This window comes from Calonectris borealis, chromosome 5 (genome assembly GCF_964195595.1).
Source record: "Calonectris borealis chromosome 5, bCalBor7.hap1.2, whole genome shotgun sequence".
In the NCBI taxonomy this organism is placed as follows: Eukaryota; Metazoa; Chordata; class Aves; order Procellariiformes; family Procellariidae; genus Calonectris; species Calonectris borealis.
Genome location: NC_134316.1, coordinates 4,734,797 through 4,747,533, shown reverse-complemented (window position 1 = coordinate 4,747,533; position 12,737 = coordinate 4,734,797). Strand labels below are relative to the sequence as shown.

The following is a 12,737-nucleotide window of genomic DNA, read 5'->3' as shown; positions in this document are numbered from 1 at the left end:
GCAGACACACGCTTTCCACGAAACGTGGGAACCCGCGACACGCGGGTAATGCAAGTGCAAAGGGATGGGGAGGAAGAAAAATCAACTGCTCACGGTTGGTTTTCTTTAGCTCCAACAATCTCAGTGGCAACCCCTGATAACAGAAGGTAGCCAAGTCCACGGCAAAACTGTGAATTCTGCTTTAAATTGACAGCGTCCCCAGAAGCAGCACGTGCAAACATCCCAAGCAGGGCTCAGCTGGGCGAAGAAAGGCTTTAAGTACATATATGTTCTCATCAGACTCCTAACTCTGTTAGAGCAACCCAAAAGAGGAGCCGGCACCTCTGCTGGGGGGCAGAGATGGGACCCAGCTCCCGACGGGGCTGCAAGGGCTGCGCTGTGCCTGCTGGCACAGCGACGCTGAGGTAGAGCCTGCCTTGCCCGGCTGCTCATTTCTTAAGCACAGACCATTAAAAGCATCTTCCTTTGATTTCCAAATGCACCCTTCCTGCTCCCTGCACCTTCTCCCCTTGCACCCATCCCTCCCACCACACCCAAATCCGCAGCACCGCACTCACCAGCATAGGACTGAGCCCCTGCACAACTCTCCGGCTAAAATTCCCGACAGATGATGAAAATCCAGGGGCTGACAGCAAGAGGAGCAGCCAAGCGACCTCGGGCATCCCTCACAGCATCAACCTGAAGCGCCGGGGAGGTTTCCCAGGTCCCCCCCGAGACCCCAGCACCAGTGTCAGGAAGGAGCCGTGCGCTGCCGAGCAAGTTGTTATGGTTACCGAAGGGTTTGCTGGATTTTTTTTCCCCTCCTCTTTTAAAAAAAGAATTCTTATCAGTTTAACATAATACCACAAGTCAGTAACAATTCTTATCTTAAAAAGGTCACTCAGGTAGTTATAACTCAACATTTCATCTACATTGACATTATCTGAAGGGAAACAGCCTGGGGACTTTGTATTTTTTTTTTTTTTTTTTTAAATAATCCACTTCTTTGGAACTGTAAGATTTTAAAAAAACCTACCCAGAACCAAGCTGACCCCATGGGCAATATCAGCACACTGGGGAACAGACAGAAAAAAGGTAGGAAAATCACACTGATGTTTGCTCCATGAGAAACAAGAGGAATATCCCAACAAGAAAACTATGAAAACCGGGGAAATGCATGAACGTAGACCACAGCTGCTGCAGAAACACTGTGTTCTGCTTGCAGAAGTCAGATCAGCCAAGTTTCTCCACAAGAAAAGTTGTGGGTTTTTTCCTCCACATTTCTGTCCCAATTTTATTCCTTCTTCACTTTCCATTGCAGACGAGGGACAGAGAGAAGGGGACAATAATAAAAACCCGAGGACAAGAAGAACCGATCTGTGATGTTCAGGGTTTCTTTGAAAACACAGAAACAAGAAAAAATACAGTGGCATGGAAAGAGAGTTTTAAAATGTTTCAAGCTAAACCTGGTCAAACCCTGTTTTATCCACCCACTCAATTACTTCTTATAACAACAATTAAAACTCCAAACACAACACATGCCCATACCCCACCAGGCAATAGCGTAGGCAAGGAACAGGAGAACTAAACTGGTTAAAAGTAAGGCAGGTTTGTCTGTAATAAGTTTTATCAAAAAAAAAAAAAAGAAAAAGAAAAAGAGAAATCTGGAACAAATTACTTGCGAGGATCAGTAACAGAAAAGAAGCTTTTTAAAGCACCCTGGGCTTCTACTCCAGGGCTGCCTCGCTCGAGAGCAAAGAACGGAGCAAAGCTGCTGAATCCTGCAGATGACACTCACAATATTAACATTACTTTAAGTAAAATAACATCTTCAGGCATGATAGCTCAACACGCTGGGCCACGTCCAGCTCCTGCAAATGTCAGGGAAGGCTTGCAGGGATTGCGGCAGAAGCTGGCACAGCCCTTGGTGCAATAGAGCCATCAGCACCATCCATCCGTAGCTTCCGTAACGGAAAGTCCCACGCTCACAATACAGAATGACCATGAGTTTGTTCAAGCACGGTAGTGCGCACAGCAGAAAGTCTTTTTCTGCCCCGTGGATTATTTTTGTATAATACAAGAAAGTTTTTGCACTACAGCTCAAGCACTGCAAATGCCCAGAAACGGCTGCAAAGGGCAGCAGCCAGAATTGATAGTACAAAACACACGGTTAGCACTCCCGTTTCGACTCAGAGATCAGAAGTCCACAGACTTCATCAGCGAGCAAGCGGAGCCTTTGCTCACGCCAGACAGGAGCCCCGAGCCCGGGAAGCCTTAGACGAGGTGCCGCACCATACGCCCACGCACAGCTCTGCACGCACAGAGCCCCATCAGAAAAAAACACGCTCCAATTCGGACACCTTCACCAAAATCTTTGATACAACCATACCATGCCATGGAGTCACCACATGCAAATACACAAATAAAACCGCAAGCTGTGAACAAGGCATCGGACGGGTGAATCTGCATTGCTAAATCCTTCCCTGACATCTGCTCGCGCCTTAGACAGATGCATTTGCCTCCTGCATGGGAAGGCCAGCAAAAGCCCATGCACCTGCCTGACACGGCCAACTGCTGCCAGGTACAAAGCAAATTGGGTTTCTGCCTCCGGAGCTGGTCCCCCTACCCCAACGGGGCTCGTTTTCTGCTCACTACCCAGAATCAGAGCAGACCGAATCGCATGGCCATCACGCGATGGGTGAGACCATCCCAAGCCCTCTGCTCAGGGAGAGGAAACCCAGCTTGCAACGCCCCCGCGCCAGAAACACAATTCCTTCTGCCCATAAAACCCCTTCCAAAAAAAAAAAAGCCAGCATCACGTTCTCCAACAGAGAAACAATCCCAACCTTGTTTGGATGAGATCCTGCCCCTCCACTTAACGCATCTGCTGCGGAAGAGGAAGCGACGCGCAGGCGGAAAGTCGGGAACGGATCTGCTCCCTCCAACCTCAACTTTATTTGTAACTAGTGGGGCCAAGATGGAAAGCCACAAGCTTGGCTGTTTGCCATTGCCAAACTCACGCTCAGCGGTGATCTCTGCAAAACCTCTGGGTCTCCTTCTAGGACCAGAGCACTGCAAAAATAAACACTGTTTTTTAAGAGAAAAGGGGTGAGCACGCAAGCCTGCGCATCCCCTGCACCAGGGGATCAGCCTCTTTTAGATGCCTCAGCAGCTCTGGCGTAACCAAGAGTTAGCAATAAATGTAATGCTCTGGTTTATTCAGGGAAAATAGAAAGAGAAAATACACGGGGCATGCGCACACTCGGAGGTATATACGCACGCACGGTTCGTGTAAGGGCTCATCCCAGCTGCAACCCTCGGAGCCAAGCCCCGCTCCCGGGTTTCCGCAGACAGAAAGGGTTTCAAACACGGTGACTTGTGCTTTGCCACCAGCTCCTCCACTCACCCGGCATCACGCAAGAAGTGGGGAGAAGAGTGGGGCGATCAGGTGGGAACCCCAAAACGCGGCCCCGCAGCCGCTGCCGTACGCCAGCTCCTCCGCCCTCGGATGAATCCAACCCCTGAGGAGCTGTCAGCCCTGACCCCGGGGTTTGGGTGCGGCGGTGGTGCAAGGGCTGCCCTTTCTCCGAACAGTTATCTGCGGTAACTTTAGACAGAAGCACGAAGCTGGAGAGCTAACGCACTGACGAACGCATCTTAAAATAAAGCAAGCGTTCACGCTAATTACTATTTCAGCTACGCTGATTGCAAACATAACTCCCAGCTCGGGAAAAAAAAAAAAAATTGCTTTCATGGGCCACAAATTAAATAAATAACAATGGTATTTTTTGGTGGAAGATGAGAAGAAGAAAGGCCAGGGCTTGTGAAATTGCAGGAAGATGGGAATTCGCACCGTCATCTACCTGGTCCACAGAAACCTTCGCCAACTGCTTCAGGGAAGCTTTGCAGGAAACTTTGGTTGACCAGAGCATCAACTGTTTTAAAAGCAACTGGCCCAAATGCAAATGCGTAAAATATAAATGGTGAGACGGGCACGCAGCTTTGTTCAGATGCTGAGGTCTATCGTGCCAAAGGACGTAACCACACAGACGATGATCCGCTGGCAACGGCCCGGGCTGTGAGCAGAGCACTTTCCCCATTCATCCATTTAATCTCATTTGAAGATAAGTGTATTTGCAAACTGGATTATTTTAATTGATGGCTCTACAGTTGGTTCTTATTCAGCTCCTGATCTAAAGCCATCCTTGAACTCTCCCATCAATCCGTACCTTGAGAGGTTGAAGACTGCCGTACACCGTCAGCGATGCCTGTGCGGTTCCTCCCCTTCACGTACAGCATCCCTGCACCCACTCTGGTGGGGCAGAACTTAATCTCGACTACTTTTCCAAGCACAAACACGAGATATCTGCACAGAAAGGTAGCATTTGGACAGAAATCAACGGACAACAAGCTGGTCCAGGCAGAGAACTCCAGTTCAGGTCTGTGATGATGCATGAAATGCTTCTCTGCATCGTTTACATGCACTTCAACTGTGGGATTTTTCCCAACTGCAGTCACTGGGGGAATTAATCCTGACATCAGGCCCCTCACCGAGGCATGCATTATACGACAAAATGGTAAAAAGATGCTGCAAAGTATGGAAAAGTCTTTCTGGGGGAGAGCAGCCCGCCCATGGGCAGACCCGCTTGTACCGGCATGATGCTCAGGGCAGCAAACCACACTATTCTCATTAGTTAGTTTTTTTCTCCCCCCGCCCTATTTTAAGCATCGCTACTAAAAAAAGTTTCCCCCGGCACGCTCTGCCATGCGGAAAGAGGCACACCCGCCACCCAAATGACCCATCCCTCGTTAGCTCTGCCCCACGCCCCGCCGGGGAGCAAACCTCGCCATTGGCACTGCCGGTGCTTCGGGAGCGAGCCGCAGGGAGCTTCTCCCTCCGACTCCGAGGGACGTCTCCCAGGAACCGCAACAGAAGGCGTTTTTAAGCAAATAGAAAATAGAGAAGAGTTAAGCGCAAGCCCAGAGGCGTCTCCTCTAGGTCCCATCAACAGGGCGAGAGGGAGAGCGAAGGGGAGCCTTCACGCCGTGCCACAAACCTGCCTCCAGCCAGGGCTGGCGCGAGCCAAACGCTGGCCTGCGGGGCTTCCCACGGCTACTCTGAAAAGCATTTTTAAAAATAAAAATATTTGAATTGCAAGAGCGTGTAGCCTTGCTCAAACGCCCTGGCTAACATTCCTCTGTACCTTTATTCCCCTCCCCGTGCTGTTCTCCAAAAAACCCAGCACAGATAGCTTTTAGCCCTCAAGTTTGCAAACAAAACCGGGGCAAGATGCACGGCAGCAGCTCAAGCAACAGCATGCAGATGAAAAGAAGCCAGTGTCCAACAGCTCAGCAGATCTCTCCATTTAAGAGTCCCCAGCTCATGATTTTTAATGAGCAGAGCCGGCAAGGCTGCTCACACCCCTCTCCAGGCAGAGACAAGCGAGCAGAGGGAGCACACGATGCCAACGTCCGGCATCGCACTTAAAACTTCCTATTGCTCCCACCGAGCACGGGGCTTAGCTCCTTGCCCCGTCCTCCTCCCAGGACGCCTGCTCAGCCCCTCCGGTCCCCGCCACGGGACAGCCCAGCGACGCTCTCGCACAGCCCAAGGGCACTTAAACTAGAGCTTAGCATTGCAATGCAACGGTAAGCCAAGAAATATTAAAAAAAATTGAGAACCATCTTCACACGGGGCACTGGGATGGTTTTGCATCAGTGGGGGTCACTGGGGGCAAACTGCAAAATTCACACAGCGGAGGGGTAGCAGCTTCCCGATGGGCTGGGAGACTGTCTGCGGCCGGGGTGGCAGCAACAGTCGTAGGGCTGGAGCCACAACGACCTAAGGATATAAGAGGCGAGGTCTGCAGGAACATGTAATACCTTTTAATAGACCAGCTGGTACAGTTGGGGGGAAAAAAAACCACCCACAACCACACAAGCCCTCCGTTGAGCTGGTGCACCTTCGTGCTTGGCCATTTTTTCCAGCTGCATCACTTGCTCTAATTAAAGACATTACTGCTCCCTGCAACCCTTGTCTCTTCCTCCGGCCAGTCCTTCCCCGGACAAGAAATCGAGGTCATTTTGATGCTCTCATTGTGATACTTGACAGCCTGCCGAAATGAAATAAAGATTTTGGCCTTAACATGTGAAGTAGTTAAGGTCCTGCGCCCAGGGCAAAGAAAGCTGCTTGTCCTTCAAAACCAAGAGCTTAAAGCTGTCACTCTGCTACCGTCAGTGCAGATGGGTGTCCGGGTGCCTGGAGGACCCACAGGAGCCTTCAGCCATCTCCGTCGGCCAGCAGAGACTGCAGGAGCGAGGAAGCCACGGCAGCTCCAAAGCTGGGGCTGGCGGGATGGGATGTGGGACTACTCTGGAAGTCCCAAGAAAATCCTAGTCACGCCTCTGGCCGTCAGAGCGGGGATGCCTGAGCAGGCGGGAGCAGAAGCACATCCTGCACTCAACATCCAGGACCAGGTTTTGAGGATACAGCAGCCCACCTCCTCATCGGGTCTGCACCCCGCGGAGCGGCACCCCTCGGTGTCCCAGCCCCAGCCGGCGGGCGCAGGAGGAGCACAGGTCCCGCTCCCACCACGGGGCACGTTAAGCGCCTGCCTGACCTTTACTGGCGGCTCGGAGGAGGTCGCCGCGTCCTGACGGCTCCGAGCAGCTGGGACCGAAGCCGCCCAGCGAGGCCAGGCTGGAAGGAAGGAAGGAAGTTATAGCAGGCTCTTAAATAGCGCTATGTAATACCTGAAACTTCTATTTCTGTGCACGGATAATATGGTTTCCATATTCTTCTCCACGCATGACAGGCCAAGCCATTCGCGCTCAAACTGAATTAGCAGCAACCCACATTCTTCACCAGTTAAACCATTAAAACTCTGTGAGGCTACTCATAGCCACCATGTAGGACAACCTGTATGCTTTACCTCATGAAGAAATGTATAGATTTCCTTCCGTGTTTGCTTCTCACTTCTATTTTACCTTTATAACCAAACAATACCTTTAAACGCACTACGGATTGCAGGTGGTCTCGCAGCCACCTGCGCAGCCCCTGCACCACGTGTAGTCACATCTCCAGCGTGCTCCGAGACACCAGTGTAGCCTTCTGCAAGATGTCTCTCATCTGAGGTGGGCAATGTGGTTATATCCAATTCCTTCATGCTTGAGCAAGAATCCAAAGAGCCACAGAAGCAGGAGGTTCCTCAAACCTTTTTGAGGGTCATACGTGGCTGTACACAGCAGAGCCACATCAGGTTTGCAGTCCTAACGAGGAGGGCTCGGCTGTCATTACCAAAAATACCCTTACACTCGGAAAAAAAAATAAGAACTCCTTCAAAATAAATATACTTGTTCTCCAGGTCAACTAACTAGTTAAAAAGAGTTATTTTTCTTCCTTGAGGTTTTCCCATCTCATCTGCCATACAGCAGACCTCTCACGTGGAGCCCACCAGGCAAGAAACAACCTGGACACCTTTGTTGAGAGGAGTTTTCCTCCACACCTGGTCTACACACCTGAAGGCTCACGAGCCCAGCTCCACCACCCAGTAAGGATTTCATGCTCTGGTCTCCCTTTGGGCCCCCTCCTGATCTCAGTTGTTGGCGATGGTATGGCCAAAGATGGTGCCCATCCACCAAGGAACACAGCAGAGCTGTCACCTTCCTCTAATGGCTGTGAACTAGGAGTAACGTTCAAGTTTTCCCATCTCCCCAACAGGGTTGGGGCAAGCAACAGGTCCTACATGTACAAAACAACCCGCTTCTCACGAGGACCCACCGTTTAAGCCAATTCGGACACTTGCTCTGGCACATTAGACCAGCACGTTGCATTCAGACCAGCATTGCTTAACTCATGGTGACACCCCTCTGCAGATGGAGGATTTCACCCATGCTTCGTTGAAGGTGACCACACCATGCCTTACAGCCAGCTCCTACGTCCCGTTTAGGCTGTGCACCCCTGTCACCCCGCAGTCCCTTCCACACCACCGTTGCCACGTCCCCAACATCAACAAGGATGCTGGTGGGGCACCTACGAGCAGGGAGCCACCATTTCCAAGTCAGCAAACACCAGGAAAACGTACCAGGAGCCACCTCAGCCCCAGGCTGGGAGGGAATTGAGCCCAAATTAGTTAAGCAAACAACGGGATTCAAACAGTAAAGCGTGACACAAGGTTAGATGATGACGCTGCTTTTCAGAAGAACTTGGTGTGATTCCATTGCCAGGCAAGCGACAAATGCCAGACTGCGAAACGGGCGCTGAACAGGAGCGATTTAAAAAAATATAGGTGGTTTTATGAAGAAGACAGCATTAATACTGGAGACTAAAACCTATTTCCAACAGTTCTTGGTTGCAAACCTCAGCTACCCTTGCCTCCACTGCAACAGGATTGGGCGGCTCGGAAAAGCGCACGTCCTGCTCCGCAGGATGCATGGATATGTCCATCCCATGGGAAAGCCTTACGGAGGGGCGTTTGGCGAGAAAGAGGAACTCAACGGATCCAGGTTTTGCTATTGGAGTTACAAAGGCCCTGGAGGAACAGCTCATTTTTGGAAGAAACGTCAGGGAAAGGGCAGGCAGCTCCACAAACGCAGTACGGGACAGGCAGGGGGCTGGATGCCAAGCTTCGCTCACAGAGAAATCCTTGCGCCAAGCAAGGTCAACGGGATTACAGGGGCAAGCAGGGATTGCTCGCACGAGTAGAGATGGGAAGGGTCCAAGCCCTGGTTTCCACCTCGGCTTAGAGCGAGCAAACGCCACCGCACAGACGGCCATACGTGACTTTATCTGGGAAGACTTCAAAACGCTGTTTTCCTTCGTAATTCGCCTCTTCTGCGGTCAGGAGATAAATCACCTAATTACCTGACCAACCTAGGGGACACGGCTACCGCCAAAAATGCGATTTGAATGAAAAACTGCGATGCTGATTAAAAAAAAAAAAAAAAAAAAAAATTAAAAATACATTGCTCCCACCGACTTGCAGCAGGAATCGCAGCAAGCCTGTGCTAAGGCCGGCATGGGAGGCTGCACATTTATCCCGGAGCAGCCGAGTTTAGAGAGCGTGCTCCCCTCCCTGCCCCCCCCCGGGGCCTCCCCACCCAAATGGATGAGGTTCGGCCCTTCAGCTGTTTATAAAACCAGCAGTATTGCGCCCAGACGCACTCGGCAGCATTCCTCCCTCTCATTCCTGCGAGCTATATAAGGGAACTGCCAATTCCAGCCTCGCTCCCCCCGTCGCCAGCCCCGATCCCTTCGCTCCGGAGCAGCCCCGGGCTTGGTTTCCTGCAGAAGGACTTAAATCCGTCCTTCGGTCGAACACGGCGTTGCGCTGGACCTTGTCATCAAATGGCAGCACAGGCAGCTGCCAAATCCTGCCGGCTCGGTGCTCTAATAGGGAACAGCTGGAGAGGGACCCTGCATTCCTCCCGCCCCGTCAACACTGGGGGCTCTGTTCGGGATCCGGCCGCCGTCAGCCCGCAAGATTTCCACCTATAGCAAAATGCAGCCGGCTGCTCCTCGGCACCACTTTGACATGCACAGCCCGAAAAGCTCCCGGGTCCCCCCGGGATTTTAAACAAAAGGGATGCTTTGCAACAGGGGGGTTTTTTTGCTTTTCCCTTTTTTGTTGGGGTTTTTTTGGTTTTTTTTTTTTTGTGGATTGGTGTTTTTTTTTTTTTTTTTTTGAGAGGTTGGGGAAACAGAACTATGCAACTTAAAGACAGATTTTGCCTTCCCTGCTCGTACTCTGTATTTCAGAAACTCTGCTTAAAGCGACTCACATCCCTGCGTATATCTGCACATACACACTTAGGAACATACATGTTTGTAATGCATACACACCCATAAATAAATACGTTAACACACAGTGCAATTAGCACATCGCTTATGCCATTTTCATACTGCTCTAACTCCATTTACTTCTACGGAGTTGAGTAACTTGTCATGGTGTATAAATAAAACCAAAATATACTTTCGTAGCCACGCACATTTTCTGTAATGCATCCTGCACGTTCAGTAACATAAAACAGTCTACTCATATTTTCTTAGAGCTCTGCTGAAACACAAGGGGGTATTCAGAGCTGCAGGAAAAAATGCGTCCAAACAGGATCTGAATGATGAAATAGGAATTGCCACATTAAAAAAAAAATAAAAAAAAAAAAATAAAAAAAGGATAACCCACTGCCCAGACCTTTAGAAAATAACAGTTTGTCTAAGGTAGTGATGGGCTGCTTCTGCATGTTGCAGAAAGCAAAGCAAGCCACGTTGTCCAAAAGAAGCCTAGAAAATCCAGACTCTACGTGACCTGACTTACTTATTTCACAGGAAACTGCATGGAAGGAGGAAGGGGGGGGGGGGAGGAAAAAAAAAAACCACCACCAATCATTCATGCTACCGTAGTTACACCACGCCATAGACTGGAGTAGTTTGCTGTGAAAAAAATCAAACTGAAATAAGCCATCACCCGTTTGAAAAATAAAACGTAAGAAGAGAAGCTGTTAATGCAATCAAGCTGGGGAGCCCTGGCTCCCCGACCTCCCTCTTTCCTTGCGTGTTGTTTTTTTTTTTTGTGTTTTAATTTTGCCTGCATTAGAGCATCGTTCAAGAAGGGTTGCAGCAAAAAAAAAAAACCAAACCACTCACCGGGGTTGTTGGCCTCCCCTTCGAGGATGTGGAGCTCGGTGCAGTCTGCCAGGGAGTGCTCCAGGCAGAGCTGGAGGAAGCGAGCTTGGGTCCGGCTGACGCGTTTCAGCAGCGAGAGCAGCGCAACAGTCTGCTCGCACTCGTTCCAGCCCTTGAACCAACCGGCCAACACGCCGACCTGGTCTCGAAACATCATGGTGAGCCGGCGGCCGGAGGAGACACCTCTGCGGGGGGAGAAAATAAATAACCGGGAAAACCTCCCCGCCCCGACTCCGCTTCCTCCCCTACGTCTTGGGTCAGGATTAAAAAATAATATTAATAAAAATTAAAAAGAAAAAAAAAAAAAAAAATCTCCTTCGCAATAAAAAGGGTGGGTTTTGGTTTGGACGCAGCTTTCGGCCTGGGTTGGGTTTTGCTCCCTCTCTTCTGGCTTCGGTGCGGTGCTGGGTTCCCTGACGGCGACACGGGGCGGGGGGAGAGGGGGGGCGGGCAAAAAAAAAAAAAAAAAAAAAGCCAAAAAAAAATAAGGAAAACCCCAGCGTCAGGGCTGCCCCCAGCGAGGCTGCGGCGGCGGCGGGCAGGGCTGGGAGCGGCGGGGGCTGCCTCCTCCCGGCGGGGCGCGGCGGGGGGCGCCGGGGGCCTCACACCTGGAAGAGAGAGGGGGACGTCAGGGGGGAGGAGGAGGAGGAGGAGGAGGAGGAAGGCTCGCCCTCGTCCCTGGCACGCAGCGGCCCGGGCACCGCAGCCCCGCTGCCTTCTCCCCCTCCTCCTCCTCAAACGAGCAGATCTCCGACACCCTCTCCATGGTGGGAGCAGACCCCCCCCCCCAGCCCGGTTTGGGGAGATGGGGGAAGCACCCCCCCCCCAGCGCACCCAGCACCCCCCCCGGGGTGCACCCAGCAGCACGGGGGAGTGGGGGATGTAAGCAACCCCCATGCACTGCACCCAGCACATCCCGTGGGGGAGGGGGGTATAAGCAACCCCCCCCCGTGCATCCAGCACCCCAATGGGGGGGGCGAATAAGCAACCCCCACAATGCACCCAGCACCCCAATGTGGGGGGGGGAATAAGCAACCCCCCAATGCACCCAGCACCCCGGGGGAGGGAGGGAACTCCCCTCCCACGGCACCCAGGCATGGGGGGAAGCCCCCCTCAATGCATCGAGCACCCCGGGGGGCGGGGGGGGGAGAATAAGCAACCCCCGCAATGCAACCAGCACCCCGGGATAAGCAAACCCCCCCCATGCATCCAGCACCCCCATGGGGGAGAATAAGCAATCCCTGCAATGCATCCAGCGCCCCGAGACAAGCAACCCCCCCATGCATACAGAACCGCATGGAGGGGGGGGGAAAAAGCAACCCCCCCATGCATCCAGCACCCCCATTTAGGGGGGGACTAGCAACCCCCCCAATGCATCCAGCACCCGGGGGGTGTCCCCACTGCAGCAAAGCACAGCTAAAGGAGGGGGAGGGGGGGAGTTTCCCCCCCCCCAAAAAAAAAAAGTTACCCCTCTACGCAGTGAAACACTCACCTGACTCATACCGGCCCCGGGGAGCGGGGGGGGCCGGCGCGGCGCTGGGGGGGGCCGTGCCATGGCGGGGAAAGGGGAGGGGGGGAAGGGGGGACGCGGGGCGCGAGCGGCGGCGGCGGCTCCGCGGCGCGAGACTGAGCCCAGCGGCGCGCCGAGCCCCCGCTCCCCACATGCCGCTCATTTGCATACCGGTGACGTCATAGGGGGCGGGGCGGGGCGGGGCGCGCGGGGAAGCGGCGGGGAGGGGGGGGACGCGCGCGCTGCGCGCGTCCCCCCCCCCCCCCGCCTCCCCGCCGCTTTCCCGCGCGCGCCCCCCGCTTGCAAACCCTTGCAAACACGGTGCAACTCCCTGCGCCCCCGTGCAATCCCCCCGCGGGGAAATTCGGGGTGCTGCGGGGAGGGGAGGAGTGGCTGCAGAAGAGCCCGTACCCCTGCCCCCCCGCTTCCCTCCCCCCCCCCCCCCCCCCCCAGCTTGCGGATTTCCCGCTGGAAGGAAACCACCATCTAGTGGAGTGCGGGGTAATGGCAGGGGTTTGGTTTTTTTAATATTCAAGGGATGAGTGATAGAGGTATATCCAGAAGGGA

General features: G+C 52.9%; 1 protein-coding gene across 3 annotated transcripts in view; it reads right to left on the bottom strand.

The window, feature by feature from the left end:
• Positions 1-12,288, bottom strand: part of SAMD4A (sterile alpha motif domain containing 4A) — a 106,038-nt gene extending 93,750 nt beyond the window's left edge. Inside the window, exons 1-2 of one of the 3 annotated variants that reach the window (XM_075150778.1) lie at positions 12,153-12,288; positions 10,622-11,268 (exon numbers count right to left, since the gene is read on the bottom strand). In XM_075150778.1, coding sequence (XP_075006879.1) covers positions 10,622-10,817 — 196 coding nt within the window. In that variant the 5' untranslated portion in view covers positions 10,818-11,268; positions 12,153-12,288. Of the gene's footprint in view, positions 1-10,621; positions 11,269-12,152 lie in introns of those variants that run through there. The other 2 variants (XM_075150777.1, XM_075150776.1) reach the window with 2 other exon arrangements.
• Positions 12,289-12,737: the final 449 nt, after the last annotated feature.